The following is a 20,178-nucleotide window of genomic DNA, read 5'->3' as shown; positions in this document are numbered from 1 at the left end:
GAGAGGCCCACGTACCACCAAAAAAAAAAAAAAAAAAAAAAAAAAAAAAGCCCTGTAGTTAGTGAGAACTCATATTTCACATACATCCCCTCCACGTGCCACTACAGCAACCAACAAGGCACAGACAGACAGCCTGACGGCGCTGTCCCGCTTGCTGTGTTTATGCTTATTCTGGAAAATAAGCCACCAGCCTCGAGGTACGATTTGCAGTCTGAGGGCAGGGGGAACCTTCCAGAAATTGCCCATCTCCAGGCGTACGTGCTCCAGGCTGGCTGGATGGCCAGGCGAGCAGACCTCTATGTGTCTGGCAGCTGGCCCTTCCTGGCAACTGGCAAGGCAGCAAGGCCGGCCCGGCTCCCACGTGGACGGGGACCCTCGGCTACATCTAAGGGATGCGGAGGTTTAGGGACAGGAGGTAACTCGGCCTGGTGCACTGGTTTCTCTGGCTGCTGTAACACATTATCACTCATTTGGGGCTTCCAAACAACCAGTGCGTTCCCTCACAGTCCTGGAGGTCAGAAGTCCAAGAGCAGTTTCACTGGGTTAATGCCAAGGTGTCAGGAGGGCTGATTCCTTCTGGAGGCTCTAGGGGAGGCTTCCCGGCCTTGTCCACGTTCTAGGGGAGCCCACGTTCCTTAGCACGTGGCCCCTTCCCACATCTTCAAAGCCAGCAGCGTGGCATCTCCTTTCCATCCTCAAGTTGCCACCATCACCTGCAGTCAAATCTCTCTCTGCCTCCCTCTTATACGGACACGTGGAAGCCCACCAGACCATCCAAGGTCATCCCTCGCTCCACACCCCTAACTTAACCACACCTGCAAAGTCCCTTCGCCATATAAGGAGGTAACAGTCACAGGTTCCAGAGGCTAGGACGTGGACATCTTTGGGGGCCACGATTCAGCACACCACACCTGGGCTCCCCAGGAAAGAGAGCCCAGGGCCAAGCTCACTGCTGCTGCTTTTGGGGCGACCATAACCCCCAGACTAGCAAGAGCGAGGGGAGAGGGAAGGGAGGCAGGTGCGCTCCTGAGCCGCCCGCAGCTTCGGAAGAAAACCCAGCCGACGCCCAGCACACAGCCAACTTCCTGTGGAAGCGCGGCTCTCAGAACCGCCCGTCGGGGAAGAAAGGGAGAGGCGTGCATTCCCACTCCTCCGGTCCTCGGTCCTGCTTCGCCCCACAAGATGTTACCGTCCGCACTCCCAGCCCGCACACGCCACGCCCCAGACGTGGTCATTCATCTGAACCCGGAATCCGGGGCAGGAGGGGCTGCCAGAGCCTCCGCAGGTCCCGTCGGGCTGCTCCCGGATGCAGAGATGCTGTGGTCCCTCTGTGTGGGCGGATAAAGGACATGCAGCTGCCCAGCCCTCACCCGGTAGAGGCCAATAATGCCTGTGGTCTCCTGAGGCAAAGCGGCAAAGCAGAGGCGGGTAGGGCCGAGGGAGTGAGTCCAGGAGGAGCACACAGCGGATCTGGATCCCGGACAGCAGGCAGGTGACTGGTTCATCTTGCAGCCCCGGGGCCCAGCACAGCTCCCGACCCTCCACCGGGGCTCAGCGAATGAGGCACCAAACAGACAGACTCCTTCAAGACCGGACACTTCACTGGTTCAGAGCGTAACCTGGGGGTGGGGGAGTTACTTCTCCCGGAGTCCCCGTACGGAAGTGAGGGCGACACCAGGCCCCCTGGGTCTCGTTTCTAGGAGATTGATGCTCACGCGCTCTCAAGCTCTGCTTACGTGTCGAAGAAGGAAAAATCAGAGCGGGGCACGTGATGGTTAATCTTATGTGTCAGCTTGGCCTGGACGGGATGCCAAGGCAGCTGATGAAACATTCTCTCTGGGCGTGCCTGTGAGGGTGTCTCGGGAAGAGGTTAGCATTTGCACTGGTGGCCTGAGTAAAGCAGAGGGCCCTCGCCAGCACGGGTGGGTGGCATGCAGTCCGGGAAGGGCCTGGATAGGACAAGAAGGTGGAGGAAGGCCGGACTCGCCCTCTCCTTGCCTGGGACGTCCAAGTCCTGTCCTGGGCTCTCAGGCCCTCGGACCAGCCTTCCTGGTCCCCAGTTTGCAGAGGGCAGATCATGGGACTTCTCAGCCTCCATAATCACGTGAGCCCATCCTTATAAATCTCTATAGATAGATACAGAGAGAGACAGAAGAGATGTATATATAGAGAGAGATCGATAGACAGACAGATGGAGAGAGAGGTAGAGAGGTGGAGAGGTGGGGCCACCTCCTGTGGGCCCTGTTTCTCTGGAGAAGCCTGACAAAATCAGGGCACCCCCTTCTACTACTGAAATATCGCCCGTGGATAACATTTTAGTGGCTGAAGTGCAGGGTTACTTTTCCTCACCGACAATCTTCTGTTCGGAACGACAGAGTGGGTATTCAGGAAAAAAAGAAATCTTAATAAACTAGGCAATTTAAGATGCTCAGAGTCAATGATACGGGGTGGGCCTGAAAACAGACATTTTCCACTTCAACTTTTTAAAAGCTACAACTTGCAAAGGTTTTGTTTATCCTGAAGGAGCCCTCGTGAAAAGGCAGTCGCGCCCTCATCGGGCCCAACCGCAGTGGTTAAGGTGGAGAAGCTTTTGAAAAAGCCCTTTTCATAGGATATGTGTGTGGCACTGCCCTAAACGGCGCCTGCACAGCCCAGGTCCACCGGCCTCTGGGCTCGCAGGTGAGGATGCCGTCAGAGCCCTTGCCGGCCCAGGGATTGCCTCTGACGCCCTGCTGCGGTTTAGATCAGAGCATCAAACTGCAACCCACGCCCGGACACGGGTTAACGCTACGAATGAAGCCCCACCGCTAAGCCAAGGCTCGAGAGACCAGCGGGGAGAGACGCGCAGCCGCCACGGCCCCGCAGGAGCCCAGAGCCAGCGGCCCCGGGCTGGCCCTGCTTCCCTGACCTCCCGGAAGCAGGCGGCCATCCTCTGGCCTCGCCGGTCCCCACACGTCCAGACGCTGCAGAACCTGACCGCTGCCCGGTGCAGGGGCACCAGTGACGATCCAGTGAGGCTCCACAGGTGTGGCCAGAGGGGGCCCACGTGCCCGCTTTTCCGAGTTTCCTCTGAAGGCCGGCCCTCTCGCTCCAGAAGGGGCTCGAACGCCTTGAACCCGTCTGCAAGGCACCGCGAGCGTTCACGGCAGCTGCTCATTCCACGTCTTAAGAAAAGGGTCCCCACATAAGTGGGTGCGGCACATGGCAGGGAGCGGGCCGTCTGAGAGGCCCCGTGGGGCTGGGCCCCTGGGAGATGCTCCAGGCCGTCCAGCCTCCTCCTCCACATCCCCCCACCGAACGCAGCAGTAAGGGCCCTTGACCAGCCGCCAGCTTTGCTCCTTCGGCCCACAGCAGCCTGAACCCCAAGATCTGACCTCACAAGAACATCCCCAGCCGGGACACCCGTGCTCACCTTGACCAGCTCCTTGAATCTGGGGTCGTCCCTGGAGGTGGGGTCGATCACCGTGCGCTCTTGGTTCTCCTCTGCGGGGACAAAGGACAAAGGACAGGCGGGTTAGCGTCAGTGGGGGTGGCCGGCTTCCCTTGCACAGATGGGGGGAATTGAGAGCAGAGACCCCGTGGTCCTCTCAGTGAGCAGCCCTGCAGCCAGTCACACGCGGCCCAGGCAGAACTGCCTCCCAGGGTGCAATGCAGCAGCCACCCCCATCTTTCAGGAGGGAGGGGGGTGCACACAGGCCTGAATCGGATCTGTGGAAAAGCCACTATTAATAAACCCGGGGAAGACCTGTCGCTCACCGAGAAAGCTCGCCACTACGTAAGGTGACACGGACAAAAATATGAGAAAGAGCAGGGGGGAAAAAAGGATGTTTCACGGCAAAGTGTGTTTATCCATATTCTGTTTCTGTTTATCTGTTTGTTTTTCCCTCCGTGTCTGGCCTTGCTCCATGGACCACGGGCACCAGTGAGCTTGCACAGAGGGAGTGACGCAGGGGTAATAAGTGGACGGCAGAGGGGAGAGACCCACAGACACCAGACACGTCGCAGAACAAAACTGAGCAGGGGTGTTAAAAGGACAGAAAAGAAGCACAACCTCTGGCCCCTAGGACGTGCAGGCAGAGATGACCAGGGTCCCGGGGCCCACACAGGCTCCCACGGCTGGGACCCTGTCCACGTTGGTGGGAGTGAAATGGCTTTGAGTGACAGAGGCTTCACAACAGCAAAAAAATTTTTTTTTAAGTTTATTTGTTGTGATTGTTTATGAGATATTTCTATATATATATTTTAAAAATTTATTTTATTTATTTATTTTTGGCTGCGTTGGGTCTTCACTGCTGCGCGCGGGCTTTCGCTAGTTGCGGCGAGCGGGGGCTACTCTTCACCGCGGTGCACGGGCTTCTCATCGTGGTGGCTTCTCTTGTTGCGGAGCGTGGGCTCTAGGCGCACGGGCTTCAGTAGTTATAGCGCGTGGGCTCAGCAGTTGTGGCTCACGGGCTCCAGAGCTCAGGCTCAGTAGTGGTGGCACACGGGCTTAGTTGCTCCGCGGCATGTGGGATCTTCCCAGACCAGGGATCGAGCCTGTGTCCCCTGCGTTAGCAGGTGGATTCTTAACCACTGCGCCACCAGGGAAGCCCAACAGCAAAATTTAAAACCTGACAAAGTGGAAAAGCTATTTTTGGAGTCGCGCCGACCTGATGCTTGAGAGAGACGCTGCAGGTACCCTGCAGGGGACCACGCTGGAGTTCCTCGTGCTATCCCTGCTAAGGCCCTCTGCAGCCTCCTGCCACTCCTGGGATCAAGGCCACATCCTCCACGTGGCCCCCGAGGCCCTCTGCAGCCTCCTTCCCAGCTCTCCCCGGCACCCTCTGATCCAGCCCTTCCGGCCCTGACCGGCCCGTCAGCAAGCCTCTCACGCCCGCTGGCCCCAGGGCCTTGGACATGCTGTTCCCTGTCAAACACCCTCTCCTCCCACTTCACATCCCCTTCACCCGTCACTCTCAGCTCCAGGTACTGACCAGGGTGGTTCTTATCAAGGTCTCAAGAGCTTCAGGGGCCAGCAGAACCTTACAGAGCAAACGGAGGAATGCCAACTCCCAGCCCAAGAGCAGCTATTTAGAAAAACGGTAAGACAGGCGGGTTAGGGTCCAGGGAAAAGCAGGTTCAAGGCATATTGACCAAACAACAGCCTGCCACACGTTTACAGTAAATCTATTTTCTAGCACTCCTGCTGGTCTAAAGCAGGGTTCTCAGCCAGAAGCAATCAAGTCCCCCAGACCCCCATCCCAGGGGACTCACAGCAATGACTGGAGAGGTGTTTTGTTGTCCTACCCGGGGCGGGGTGGGTGGGGATGGGGAGAAACCCTGCTCTGAATCAGGGTAATTTCCAGACAGAGCTCGTCCCCAGTTTCTCCTGGGAGAGGGTCACTTGCCTGGGCAGCAGCTGCACCCAGACTGAAGACAAAACACAAGAGCGTCAGGGAAGGGTCACGCTCTTCTTGGAGCAGAGGGGAAGCCGCAGGGGACCCCGGCGGCACCTCCGAGCCCGGCCAGCGGCCGCCTGGACGTGCGTTTGCATTTCTTCCCCGTCGGCTCTTGCTGGCCTGGCCTCGTCGTGGGAACCACAACAGAGGCATCAACCGGGACCTCCCTTTGAACCAGGCAGGGACTGGAAAGAAGCGGAATGTTCCGAGACTGCCTTCCAGATCCATCGGATCCCAAAACACGCTTTAAGGCAAGTGTGTCCAGGCCGTCACCTCATCAGTGCCGGCTGGGATGCGGTCCTGAGGAGGTGAGTGCACGGCCGGTACCACTTGGCGGGTCCCACCTAGCAGGCCCCTGGCGTGGAGGCCACTCCGGCTTGTGCAGAGATGGTGGGTATGCTAATCGTGTTTCTTATTTTCTGTATTTTCCAATCTTGGGGCCTTGGGTACCTAGAGGGACTCCCCTCTCAGAGCTAGCTGATTCCCAAAATAGCAAACGTGTCCCCTGTGAGTGCCTTCCATGTGCAAACAACCAACCCAGAGCCCACACCCCCCCAGACACCTCTGGTAACTGAGCTCACACAGGGCTCTTAGTACGCCCAGCCAACAGCCCCTGCCCTAATCACCTGGGACCAGCTACAGACAACTCGGGGCAGCCCCTGTGTCCCAGAGGCCCCTGAAATTACCCAGACCAGCCGATCCAAACCTGCTTATTAACCCTGCCTCACTCACTCCTTCCTGCGAAAACCACAATAAAGGCTTCTGCCCGCGCTTTCCCGTCACACCTTCTGCCCCCTGCCCCAGGCTGCTGCCCTCCCCGTCACCTGGGGAAACTTGAGTTTAACAAACCACCTTTTCAGTGGCAGTCGCTCCTGGGCTCCTGACCCGTTGGCCTCATCATACTTAAATCACAATAAAACTGACATTTGCAATCAGAAAGGCAGTAACCTACAAGGGAAGGCTTGCTTTTTCCCTACAGACTTTTCTAAACATGACCTTGAGCTGAGAGCCCCATGTGACGTCTGAGTCTGATCAAAAGGCCACGAATGCTCCTCTTCAGCCCCTCCCAGACCAACCGCAAGCTGGGAAGCTCAACTCGCCCACGACAAGGAGCTGGAGAAACCGATAATACCGAGCAGGGTGTCTTCAGGGTGGATCTCCACCGAGGCAGGGGACATCGGCAAGTTGATGGCATTTTTCCCTTCTTCCTGCAAGTCACTCACTGTCAGACAGAAAGACAAAGGAAAAAGCCAGTTAGTATAAATGGAATATTGTGGCCTCACATGTTGGCAGTGGAAACAGAGAGAAATCAACTCCTGTTTTTTAAGCATTTAACAAACATTCCTAAATGGCTGGTCGCCCAGAAAGAGTCCAAGGAAAAATGCTCCGAACCAAGAATACATTCTGCAATTCTTCACCCACGCCGGAGAGTCCCCAGTTCTCACCAAGCCCGGCCAGGCTGTTTTCACCACTCTTTGCAATACATGACTATGTGATGGAAGCTTCTGGATGCTTCCAGATCCACCCAAGGCTGCTGAGGTGGACGAAGCTTGGATCACAGCGACAGGGCCTGAAAAGGGCGGGCTCCCCTCCCCCTCCTGGACAGCAGTGTCCTCGGCCGTGGACTCTGGGTGTGAAGACCCTCCCGGCACGCAGCAGGCGAGGCAGTGCCGTCGTCCGCGGCCACGTTCACGGGACAGAAGCCGGCTGGTCTGACGCTAGGTAATGCCCAGGGTCGGGAGCAGTGAAACACACAGCAGAATCTAACAAACCGGATCCGGAGACTTGGAGTTGGGAGCACAGGACCGTGTCTAGAGGGCAGACAGGGTGCCGGGGGCTGGGGAGGAGGGCGCCCTGAACAGTCGCAGGGACCGCAGGGCTGGCTACGCGATGAGAGCGGCGGCCCGGATGCCACGGTGCAGAAAGGATCCCTCGCCCCCCCGCACTAGACGCCTTCCAGGAAAGCATCTCGACTTACACTGGCCAGGGGGCCGCCCCGGGACACCGGGGGCTAACAGCGCATTTCTTCCACCGGCCATAACTGCATCAGACTCCAGGCTCCAGCCCCCATCCAGTGGATGCAGGGGGTGCTGGGCGCCTTTCCAGCCCTGGCTGAGAACTGCTGGGTGACAGTCCCCGACCAGAGGCCACAAAACCATCCTCTTCCTCGGTGAGCTCCAGTGACAAGTGCCCAGGCTTCCTTCTGCTCTTTTTTTCTTTTTTTTTTTTTTTAAATCGTAATTGAATTACAACATTGTGTTAGTTTCAAGGCCTTCTCCTCTGTAATGAAACGTCCTCAGAGGGGGAAACCTACTTCCTCTTTCAATACTGCAGTCACCCCGAACCTTGAATATCTCCAATTCTGGGACCTGAGGGGACAGGGGACAGAGTAGCAAGGGGACAGGATGTGATGGCCTTGGGACAGGCAGGCCAGGGTGACCCAACCCCAGCCACGCCTGGCAACCTCTCTGCCTGTTTTCTCAAAACGTCGGGGAGAGGCCACAGCAGTGAGAGGCCCGCATACCGCAAAAAAAAAAAAATACGTCGGGTCCCCTGGAAGGACTTAATGAAACGATGAACATCAGGTTCTGAGGACGGAGCTGGGCACACGGTGGTCTCCCTAGACTCAGCCACAGACCCAGCTACGGGGACAAGCCACCCTCTGTCTCTCACAAGGAACACGGCAGTGGGGCCCAGCACGTTGGGTTCTAACATCAGGAAGGCCCTGATACAAGACTGTGAAAAAATGGGCTCTCTTGCACACCCACATCCTACAGCAGCAATGACTGACACGATTTACAGCCAAAAGGTGGAAACGGCCCAAGCGTCCACTGATGGATGAATGGATAAACTAATATGGTCCATATACACAATGGAATGTTATTCACCCACAAAAAGGAAGGGAATTCTGACACATACTACCACGTGGATGAATCCTGAGGACAGTATACGAAGTGAAATAAAAGCCAGACACAAAACGGCAAACCCTGTATGATTCCACTTACAGGAGGTCCCTTACAGTCAAATTCACAGCAACAGAAAGTAGAATGGTGGGTGCCAGGGGCTGAAAATAGGGGGAAATTGTGGGGAGTCAGTGTTTAATGGGGACGGAGCTTCAGTTTGGGAAGATGAAAAAGTGCTGGAGATGGAGGGTGGTGATGGCTACACAACAACGTGAATGAACTTAATCCCACTCTAGAGTACGCTTAGAAAGGGTTAAAATGGTACATTTTATGTTACGTATATTTTCCCGCAATTTAAAAGAAGAGGGAAGAAAAAATGGACCCCTCCCAACAATACTCCAGTCTGGAGGCCAGCCCTGCACCTGGAGACAGGCACAGTCTCCCTGCCGCCCCAGATCCCAGGAGCAGACCCCACGCACAGCCATCTTTTGATCCCCAAATCCTTAGCTTAACCCTGTGCAAGAAGCAGACACGTGTTAAACACCTTCACGAGCCAATGACTTGGAGACGCGCCCCGCCCGGCCCCGCTCCCCACTCCAAAGATCCCCTCCGGTCACTCAGTCCCGCTGAGAAAACAGACCAAATTTCAGCAATTATTTTTACTGCATAACAAGTTACAAAGAGTCTTCTAACCAGCAAAGAGCTTTCCAAGGCAGAAAAGGGAAGGAGGAAAAGGGGATTTTTCACAAAAGTTCTCGCATATTCTAGAGGCACGAACGTGAACTGTGCAAGGGGGTGTGTGCAGCAGCCGTGGGCTCCTCTCTCTGGTTTCCTGGGCCAGCGTCACACAAGGAGGACAGAAAGGCCAGGGAGGTCCCTTCCGGTCAAGGCCGTCTGCCATGGTTATGTTCACGGCCGAGGAAGAACAAAAGACCCTGGTTTCATGTGAGTGGAGGGTCGCACAGGTGGGCTTCAGGGCACAGGTGAGCCACGCAGGTGCGTCCTTACTGGGAGCCCGTAGCTCCTCCCAGGAGCCCCAGAGCTGCCACGCAGGTCACCCGCTGGCCTGGACACGGGCCGTGGGCCAGAGCAACTGGTGGCAGATGGGGGTGTGGGGTGCAGAGATGAAGAGATGCTTCCAGGAGCCCTGCTGCCTGGTCTCAAAAACGGGGAGCGGGGAGGAGAACAGGAATGACATTTTCAAAGCAGAGAAACTGGGTCACATAAAAACAGAGAAATTTCCACACCGCCCTTGCAACATCAAAGAAAACACCTAACAGGGCCTAGGATCTCTCGGCTTTAATAGATGAGAAATGCTCTCACAGACCCACCCAGACGGCACATTCCACAGGCCGGTTAAGCATAAAGCCCGGAGGAAAACAAGGAGGGTCTCTGATCACGAGCCCAGGATTCGGATCTCTCTGTGCCACGTGCCGGCACGTGGCCTCCAGCAAGTCCCTTCGCCTCGCTCAGCCTCAGTTTCGCCGTCTGGAACGCGGGGGTGGCAGCGGTACCTACCTCACAGGGGCTTCTGAGGAATAAGTGAAGTTCATCCCAGGGAAAACCAGGGAAGGCTTCCTAGAGGAAGCAGGAATCCCGGAAAAAGGGACTTTGGGACTCCATGCACAGCCTGTGGGTGACTGATCAGCGCTGGGGTTCCGGAAGCCCTCTGTGGCAGCCACGTCCATGCTGAACTACAGCGGGGTTCAGTGAGGCCTCTTCGGAGCTCTGCTATTGTTCACGGCCTGGGCTCCCTGAGGGACACGGCCCCTTCACTGAGGAGCCTTCGGGTGAAATCCGATTATGGTCTTCTGAGGGTCAGTCCAGGGTCTGGAAGGAGGGGCTCCCCTTGGACCACAGCTTCTCCCCGAGGACCCCACTCTGCCAGGTCAGTGGCTTTCCCCTAATCCCAGGAATGTCTTGGTTTTGAAAGTACTCGTCCATTTGCCAGGAAGTCAGACACTCCAATGACTGGAAATGCCGACTATCTTGTGTCACGGAGAAAGATCCAGGGGCACCTGGTGTGCACGGTGGGTGTGGGCGTTCAAAGGACCTGGGGCCCGATGTGCCGGGGCCGAGGATTCATCATGGTCCTAAGTGTCTGCCCTTGTCCACCCTAAACCCTACAGCCAACGTGTTCCCAAGGCACCCAGGTTCACCTTCCCGCGGTGACGTACTGGGCCGTGGGCCACCCGGGGACATGGGGGTGGCGAAGTGCCAGGAGGGAGAGAGGCTGGAGGAGACCCAGGGAGAGCGTGTGACAGCTCCAGTGCCCCTCTGGGGACAGCCACGCCTCGCTCAGCCCCAGGGCGCAGAGTGGGCGACGCAGACCGCGGTCGCCAGATCTCAGGAGCTTTCCAAAAATGCTGGAAATTTTGGGTTTTGTGTAGAATCCCCCAATTTATAAATGTGAGCAAGTAATTCAAATTCTGCGGGCCAGCCAGGGGCCACCGGTTTACAACCCCCGGTCGCAGTAGAAGTCTAACCCACGTCCCTGCCTGTCAGTGGGAGAGGGCCACTAGCGTTTCCTGAGCACCTACTACGTGCCCAGCACCTTCTCTGTCTTCTGTTCATCTAATCTCCTAACAAGTCTGTGAGGGAGTGGCTGGTCCCGGCTTGGTCAATGCTGGGCCAGCGTCTATCAGATGTGAAGGCATCTGATATACACCAACCATGAGTCCTAGAGTCAGGACTGAACCCAGTTCAACCTGGTCTTCACTCGCTATGCTCAGCTGAGTCCTACCCACCTTCAAGCCTCAGTTGGCTGGCCGCCTCTTCCAGGAAGCCATCCTGGGTGCTCCCCTCCCATCCCAGGCTCCCCCCCTGCCCAGCTCACATCATGCAGCCAGCCCTGTAACTACCTCTTTCCTGGACTGTCTGCCCACACCAGTGCTAACTCAGCTCCTGCACATAGTAGGTCTTTATATCTGAGGGGAAGCACAATGAAGGGCTTAGAAACTGGGAGCCAGTCTGCTGGTTTCGGATCCCAGCTCAGCCACTGACAAGCTGGGTGATGCTGGGCAAGCTACGTATCTGCTCTGTGCCTCAGCTTTTCCATCTGTGAAATGGGGCCTGATACAGCCCAAACACACAGAACAATGTCTGGCATGCGGTACTCGCTCAGTAAGCGTCAGCTTCCAGCTTCTGCCAAATAGAAGGAGACGCGTGTGTTTCCAAAGCCCGTTCTCTTTCCATCACTCCACCCAGAGACCGGGCAAGGTTTAAAAAACACACCACCTCTCCTGATTGGAAAGACAAGCGCATAAAAAGGAGGAAAGAGAATCAAAATCTAAAACCTCAAACGTCTCACAAACAGCCTGCCATTTATACCCCAGGCCGAGCGCAAAGGTTCCAGCCTTGATTTTTTTTTTTTTAACCTTTTTCTTTGTATGGGTTTCGCTTATTTATTTCTATTTCATTTCTTTATGCCCAGGCTCTTTCCCCCTCAAAAAAAGGCTTTTAGACAGTTGTTTTGTTTTTTTTTTTTCTTTTTACATTATTAGGAAAACACAACTCTGAAAGCAGGCTGCTTTAAAAGAGCAAGGCTACCCGCAAGGGAAAGCACAGATCAGAAAACACGAAGTCTTCTCTCTCCATGAGGGGTGCCAGGGCAGGAGGGGGGACTCACCACGCACCCCCTGCGAAGATGGGGTGAGGAAAGCTCGCTGGGGCTCAGCTGCGGGGGGTTCAGCGAGGATAAGAGGACCCCATGGTGGGTGAGCCACGGCCCTTGGAGGCCGAAGCGGTGACAACTGCAGAGAAAACCCCAACAAAAACAGCCGTGCTGTCCCCACCAGGCTCCACAGCTAAAAGAAGAACTTGGCAATGGCAGGAAAGCTGCCTCAATTTTGGACACTCAACCAGCCCTTTTCAAGACGTACCCACTTCCACCTACAACTGATCCTACTCAAAGAAATGGAGTGGTCCTCAGAGTTGCCAGGAAAAATAAAGGAGGATAAAGGAAGGAGTGTCCCCACGCGAGTTCACGGCCCCCAGACCCCTGCCCCCTACCATCACCCTGCCCCGGGCTGGGGAGGGGGAGTTGGAATCAACTCCACGTGTGCAAGAAGGACCTGACAAAATCTCTGCTAAGTGACGCTTTCCAGGCTTCCCCGGGGAAGGGAGAGCTTTCTATGAATCTCCACCACCCATCTGCACTCAGAGGGATCGCATCTTTGCAGAAGTTACAATTTAGCAGAATATCTAAATGCATCAGCCATGAAGGTCTTCTTAACAGAGCAGTTCTTCTAAAAATAAATCAAATTGTACTTCATGTAAAGATCTCACAGCTCAGTGGAGTGAAAACAGGGCCCAAATAAGATCTCAACAAGAACAATGATATCCACAGACCGGACAGCCGCGGGGTGATGCTGTAGGACAACGCTTCCGGACATCCAAAGACAAGGTGATCAAACGACCTACCAATCACGATTCAAACGCATCATCCTTGTAAAGGCCTTGAGATGGGAGGCCTGGCCCTTCCCAGGAGGTCAAGACTCCAGGCTCCGTCTCCCAGGTTCCTGGGACTGCAGTGGATGGAGGACCGCATCCTGCCCAGGGTAAAAGGCAGGGAGGGCTAACCGCCTTGGAGACAGCAGCTGCCCTTCCTGACTGGGATGTGGGGAAAGAGTGAAATTACTTTCAGTGATCCATGTAGCAAAACATACACGAAAGAGCCTCTGAACCTTTCAAGTGGCAGATCTGGTACGTTTTCACTGAGGAAGAGATTCTGGCCTTGCCATGGGGAGGCCAGCCCATAGCATCGGTATATTTACGTACGTTTAACTCACTGTAATTTCTCGGCGGAAGATGAGATTCTGAACTGCTCTGACAAGACCACGGGAACAAGAAATCACCGTGACTGTGAGGGTCACTCAGCCTGAACATCTGATCTATGGTGTCTGCTCTGCGGGGCCACGAGATTCCATGCCATTTCTTGAGATGAAATAAGTTGAGAGGCTAAAATAAATATGTGAGCATTTCAATAAGGCAAAATGCAAAGGAGGTCAACAGGCGTTACCGACCCCACGTCATGAGCTGACAGCTAAAGATCTGTCCTGTTCAGGCAGCAGCAAGCCTCGGGTTTTTACAGGATGCCAATCTAATGAACACTGGTTAAAGGCCCACAGAGCCGGCCCTGGTGCTGGGGGAGTCTGGCACAGGGTGCAGACATATGGAAGGAGGTGTCCTGGCCACTTCCACCCAACAGCCTGGCCTGGTCCCTGGCACAGAGAAGGCTCTTGAGGAACAAACGTACGATCAATTAAGTGCAATACATGTGACGGTGTTGACATTTTTGGGGGGGGCTGTGCCACACGGCATACAGCATCTTAGCTCCCCTACCAGCGACTGAATCCGTGCCCCCTACAGTGGAAGTGCAGAGTCTTAACCACTGGACCACCAGAGAAGTCCCGGTGTTGACTTTTAAAAAGCAGGTTTCAAATAACACAGCAGGATATTTATGTAAAATACAGAAGCAGAAGACTCAAAACTGGGAATTCCGTGACAGTCCAGTGATTACGACTCTGAGCTTCCACTGCAGGGGACACAGGTTCGATCCCTGGTCGGGGAACTAAGATCCTGTAACGCCTTGCGGCACAGCCAAAAAAACAAATAAATAAATACTTTTTAAAAAAAAGAAAACTTAGAGCTATGTATTTTTATGTGTACACGACTAAATTCAAAGGAAAAGGAATGAAAGGATGTGCCCCAACATGACAAGAGTAGCATCACCTCCGGGGGAATGAGTGACGGAAGGAAAGGAGGAGATTGGGAAGGCTTTGTCATGACTGTGTTCATATGTTACTTGTGAAAATTAAAATAAAGTTAAAAGAACAGACAACAGATAGATGCTCTACAGCAGGGACCCAAGGGAGGTGACAGCCAGTTCTACAGGGAAGGAGACCAGAGGGGGCAGCAGGTGAGGCTGCCTGTGGAGCTGAGCCTGTCCTGAGACACTCAGCCCCTGGGTAGGTTTCTAAAGGCAGAGACGCAGGACTCAGAGCCCAGGCCGTGAGCCATCCAGGCCTGATGGTCCCTATCTGCCTTAGGTGAAGCCTTGGCCTGGAAGCCTCAGACCCTGGGCTTCCTTGCGGGAGGGTCTGCAGGGAGAGAGACCGTGTGTCTGCTGCAGAGATCCCAGAGGAAGTCACAGGGGGCCACACGGGCCACGCCCGAAGCAGTGAGTTTGCGGCGTGGAGTCCCCGATCTCCCCCAGGCAATTCCATCCTCACCTCCAAGTTCACGAACACCGCTGCTTCTGAATGCAAGGGGCACCCACAAAGCTCAGAACCTAGAAATCGCCTCTCCTCGGGATCATTTTAGCCCATCCGTGCTTTTACTGAGCAGGTCAATCCATAGCATCTGTCTCAGGTGACGCTGAGGCAGTGCAGTGCCGCCTGGGTGTACCTGGGGAAGTTGTGTGAGGGGAGCTGAGGGCCCCGCGTCCTCAGGGAACCCACCACGGGAGACCCGTAGGGTAGGAAAGGACCAGCTCTGGGACGGCACCCATGAGCGACCCCGTCACCATGGAGACCTCCCTGTCATCTCCCCTCCCATCACCAGCGGGAACCAGCCCGGGAGGCTCGGCTAACCATTCACCCTCCTAAACACTCAGCCCAGACTCCAAACGTCAAAGCACTTAGGCTCCCGGGGGCTCCCGGGCGGATTCTTACCCAGCAGGTCTGGGGAGGGTCCAAGACTCAGCACCGTTAACCAGCCCCCAGGTGAGGTTGCTGATACAGGTCCACAGACCACACCTGAGCAGCAAGAACTTAGAGGACATTCCCACGCCCCTCTGCTCCTGAGACCCAAGCTGGTAAGCGACTCTGTGCTCCTTTTAGAGATCGACACAGGGGCCACGTTTCAACAACTCCCAACCTGGCCGGCACCCGCCGCGGCTCCGGTATTCAAGAAAGAAGGACTGGGCGCCCACCTCACACGCTATCATGCTAAGCTCCCACGACAGGTGAGGTCTTCCCTAGAAGACTGAGTCACACCCAAGCCGGCCCGGCTGGTCAGGGATGGCTCCAACCCACTTGAGGCCTGCGGTACCCCAAAACTACATAATCTCCCAGCTTTTGGTGGGATCAAAGGAAAGCACAGACCATTTCCTGCCTGTGGGGAGACTCCAGAATTTCATTCTTTCTCCGTGAAGCCCTGTTATCACTCTTGAGCCAAATGCAGAGCTGCCCTCTCGGCAGTAATAATAAATGCGTTCACCGGCCACCCTGGCTTCTCCCAAGACCCTCTAGCGTAAAGGGCTGGTTCCCATGTCCCAGCAGAATGGGTTCAACAGCAGAAACGGCTCTGGGATGCAGGGGAGGCTTGGGCTTTTCCCGGCAGCACTGCCAGCCTCAGGGGACACAGTGACAACCTAAAGGGAAAGAGAAGCTGGGAGAGGGAACCACACATCACAGCCCCGACCACGCAAAACGACTCACGCACGACGATAGCTTGATTCTAGGACCAACATGTACTCAAGTGCAAAGAGGAAAAAGGCAAGGACCAAGATGCTAGACCTAGGACCAGCCTCTGCAGATTTTGCATCTCGTGTCCTGTCCTTAGGGCAACCGGGGGATCTCTCACCAGGACAGCCAGTCGGCCTCCTGCAGACTCTGCCGTGGCCTCTTCCCACCCCGAGCCAGCCTCTCCCCTTCTGCAGGTGACCAACTGGATTCTGCTGTCCCTCCTCCCCAGCACATGGATGTGCCCTTCCTCTGGTCAAACAGGACTCAGCATCCCAGACCTCAGCCAGCGGGCACACTGCACTCTCCAGAATAGAGTCAGGGATGGGCTAGAGCCAACAGAACAAGGAGAGTTTCCTAGGAATGCAGAATGACAGGCACTCTTTCCCTCTGGCCTTGACCCAGAAAGGATGCAGGTGGAAGCTGCCCCATCATCTTACCAGCACACAAAACCTGGAAATGAAGGCACTGGGTCCACAGAGCTCAGAGGACAGAGTTTAGCCAAGCCAGCTGTCTGCTGGATCAAGCTTTACCTGAGGCTGGAAACCTCTGGACCTTTCTGTCAAATGAACCAATGAATGCCATTTTGTTCTTAATCCACTCTGAGTTGGGTTTTCTGTCATTTGCAGACTGAGTGTCTGGCTGTCACTGCCTGGTATAGAGCACCCCAGAGCTCCTACCGGCTCCAGGGTAAAACCCAAACCCCTCAAAATGGTACCTGAAGACTCTTGATAAACAAACCCCACCTCTCATCGACCCAGATGCAGCTCCCAAGCTTCCGCATCACCTTTCAATGAGGCCATTCCTTTGCCCCCACTATCCCCGCCACGTGAAATGCCCTTTTCGTTATATCTAGCCAATTCCACCCGTTCCCCAAGATTCTTCATTAAAGCGTTCTCTGTAACCCCACGCCCTGGGCAGCATTAGGGCCCTTCCTCTGGGTTCCCACAGCTCCCTGTGCACGTGACAGCTACAGACCCTTATCCCCCGACAGGAAGTGGTGGGGTGTGCCCTCCGCCCCGCCCCCGCCGAGCGGCCAAACGCTGATCAAAACCCAGCACGTGACAAGCATCCGACAAACATTCAGAGAAGGAGTAAATGACTGTAAATGCGTTTACGTAGGCAAAATGGAGCCGAAGAGAGAAGTTAGGTAAGAGACACAAAGTCAGAAGCACTAGAAACAGGCCGTTCTTGCAAAACATTCCACCTCCAGCCACTCGGGTGGAAAAAGAGCATTTCCATTAAGGCTTACATTAGCCTGGCAGTCGTGGGTCACCAAGAACCCAATTACTGCAATGGGGCCGTGCGGAGGGCGAGGCGTCAAGAGGAAGGACTCTGCTCAGCAATTAGGGACTCACTGGGACAGGCTGCCTCTGGGGCAACATTCCCAAACCTCGCCCCCTGGAGCGAGTTCCTGCCAGCCAGGGGCAGGGTGGGGGGGGCACCAGGAAGGAAGCGATCCCCCCGGTTCCCGGACACTGGGTCTTCCGAATACCAAAGGCTGCTTAGGTCTAAGAGTGGAAAAGGCTGGGGCCCAGAAGCCAACGTCAAACAGATGATTCCCTCCGACCAGAAGCAGTCCTTTTCCTCCCCTTTGCCCTGCGTGATCAGAAAAAGGTGAGAACCACAGAAAAACGAATTGTCTGTGGGAAGGAGAACAGGGAGAAAGCCTTCCAGGTGACCCTTCAATGTCAGGTTTACCAAATAAACCACCCAGCGAGCAGAAACCAGGACACCGGAGGGGCCCCGGGCTTCTCGCTCAAAAAAGAATGACTGATCCTTTAGGGACGAGGGATGATTTGGTCGGTTTTCCAGACAGAAAGCAAGGGGGTCAACTTAGTCAAGTCACCTCTCAGGATGCATCAGGTGGAGAGAATCCCTCGGGGGCCTGAGACAGGGGATCGATCTGCGGACGGCCAGGTGTCTGCTCCTGGCCTCCCCCTCCTCCGATCCACCCCCAACAGCGTCTCCAGACTTCGTCCCCAGAACTCAGGCCGCGGGGTCACTCCTCTGCCCATGCGCTGTCCTGACACTCCACCACTCCCAAAACAAAACCCACACCCTTCCCCTCGCATCCCACCCCCTCCTCCAGTGCAGAGCTCAGGGCCAGGCTCGGTCACCCCTCCGGGCCTTTGCCAGCCTGTGCCCCCTCCAGGAGCTCCACGTCCAGAGCCTGAGCCTGGAGGCAAAGCCCACTGCAAACGTCCCCTCTTCCGTGGCCCTGTCCCTCCTCCAAACCCCTGGCCCAGGGTCGCGGAGGGTGCAGACAGAACAGCGGAGAGAGGGGAGGCTTTGGAGGACTATTACAAAACATCCTGTAACCCTGGGCTTGAAGTGCTTCCGTCTTTCACCATCTCTCCTCTGCAGAGGGGTTACAACCAGACCCGTCATCGTAACAACTAATTTAACGAGATGGTGCATCAAGCAGCAGTCACGTGGTAAATGCTGGGTCTCTCCCTTCTTGTCCCACCACCCGCACCTGCGCTGGGTAACCGGAAGCGCTTGGTGTCCCAGAGTCACCCGCTCGACAAGTTTGCAGGCGCACCGGGCACACGCCGGCTGCAAGGTCAGACAGCCCCTGAGCTCCCGGGTTTACCAATCTAGCAGATGTGCGGATGTCTCACTGCTAGATTACAAACTCCCAGAAGGGGACCTCCCTAGCGGTCCAGTGGTAGAGAATCCACCTTCCAATGCAGGGGATGAGGGTTTGATCCCTGGTCAGGGAACTAAGATCCCACATGCCGCGGGGCAACTAAGCCCGCGCGCCACAACTACTGAGCTCGCGCGCCTCAACTAGAGGGCCTGCGTACCACAAACTACAGAGCCCACACACTCTGCAACCCACGCGCCGCAACTAGAGAAAACCTGCGTGCCACACTAGAGAGAAGCCCGGCAACAAAAGATCCCGCATGCCTCAACGAAGATCCCGTGTGCCACAACTAAGACCCGACGCAGCCAAAAATTAATTAAATAAATAACATAATAAATCTTTTAAAAATAAATAAATAAACTCCCAGAAGGCAGAGCTCAAGTCCTATCACCCCTGTGTCCCCAGAGGTGGGCCCCGCACACAGAGGAGACCCTAGAAAAGTGTGCTCACCTGAACAGAACAGAATCAAACCAGATCCCGAAAGCCTGAGTTATCTGCCAGCGTCAAGGGTGAAACAGCCTAGCTAATTAACTGTTTGGGATGACAAGGGGCCACGTATCCCCAGGTCACCAATTCTCGAAGAATCCAGACGTTGAAACACACCCCCCGCGACTGCAAACCAGGCATATCTAACCTCGAAGATCCTGAATGTACAGCTCAGACATCACCACAAACATCTCGCCAGTCGCTGAGCATTTAAAACACACACTGTAACGAGGCCAACAACACAGCCTGACCCGAGCCCCCCACGCCCGTCCTGAAAAGTGTGAAGTGCCCCCCAGAGTCGGCCAGCAGAGAGCCAGGCCAGCTGCCATCAACGGGACCAGGGACCGGTGTCCAGGCAGGAAGCCCAGAGTCTGCAGGAGGCTCAGAAGCTTTGCTTAACTGACTCGGAGTGAAATTAAAATGCAGCCGCACCAGAGGCAGAGGGGGCCGATCAGGCCGGGTCAGGAGAACATGCCTGTCCGGGGATGTGCAAGGGCACCAGCCGCGCCAGGGATCCCGAGGGTCACCATCGTGCAGCGGGCTCTCCTGGAGCCCCCGGGCACGTGTGCATTACCCCACCCCTCAGACGAACAGCTGGACCACACTCGTGAGGCCAGCGTCCCCCGAGCCCTCGGGTTTTCTCAGCCCCCTCAGCTCAGGTTCCTGGCGATCACGGCATCCTGGCCCCACTGGTCCTAACCTGATGGTAGATCCTTTGATGTGAGCGCTCTGTCCCCTGGGTTTGGGGATGGCCCGTTTGTCACATGTCTACCAATCAATCGTGCTGGTTCTAAGTGAGTAGATGAAAGCAATTTCAGTCACTGGTCATGAAAATCTATCATTAGTTAATGATAACGGAAAAAGAGTCTAGAAAAGGGGCATCTGCCTGTCAATGCAGGGGACGCGGGTTCGAGCCCCGGTCCGGGAAGATCCCACATGCCGCGGAGCAACTAAGCCCGTGCGCCACAACTACCGAGCCTGCACTCTGGAGCCTGCGAGCCACAACTACTGAGCCCACGGGCCACAACTACTGAAGCCCGCGTGCTTAGAGCCCGTGCTCCACAACAAGAGAAGCCACCGCAATGAGAAGCCCACACACCGCAACGAACAGTAGCCCCCACTCGCAGCAGCTAGAGAAAGACTGCGCAGCTACGAAGACCCAACACAGCCAAAGATAAATAAATAAATTTTTTTAAAAGAAGAGTCTAGAAGAGGCAGAAGGTGGGAGCTACTGA

General features: G+C 55.5%; 1 protein-coding gene across 5 annotated transcripts in view; it reads right to left on the bottom strand.

The window, feature by feature from the left end:
* The window catches only part of PARVB (parvin beta), a 116,512-nt gene that overhangs the window by 48,698 nt on the left and 47,636 nt on the right, over positions 1-20,178 (bottom strand). For all 5 annotated transcript variants that reach the window (XM_024127342.3, XM_028483943.2, XM_055082362.1 and 2 more), the window contains 2 exons: positions 6,571-6,660; positions 3,413-3,483 (listed from right to left, as the gene is read on the bottom strand). In XM_024127342.3, the coding sequence (XP_023983110.1) occupies positions 3,413-3,483; positions 6,571-6,660 (161 nt within the window). The remainder of the gene's footprint in view (positions 1-3,412; positions 3,484-6,570; positions 6,661-20,178) is intronic.

This window comes from Physeter macrocephalus, unplaced genomic scaffold (genome assembly GCF_002837175.3).
Source record: "Physeter macrocephalus isolate SW-GA unplaced genomic scaffold, ASM283717v5 random_96, whole genome shotgun sequence".
Classification (NCBI taxonomy): domain Eukaryota; kingdom Metazoa; phylum Chordata; class Mammalia; order Artiodactyla; family Physeteridae; genus Physeter; species Physeter macrocephalus.
Note: the sequence above shows the minus strand (reverse complement) of the source record. Positions and strands in the feature narration are given on the sequence as shown.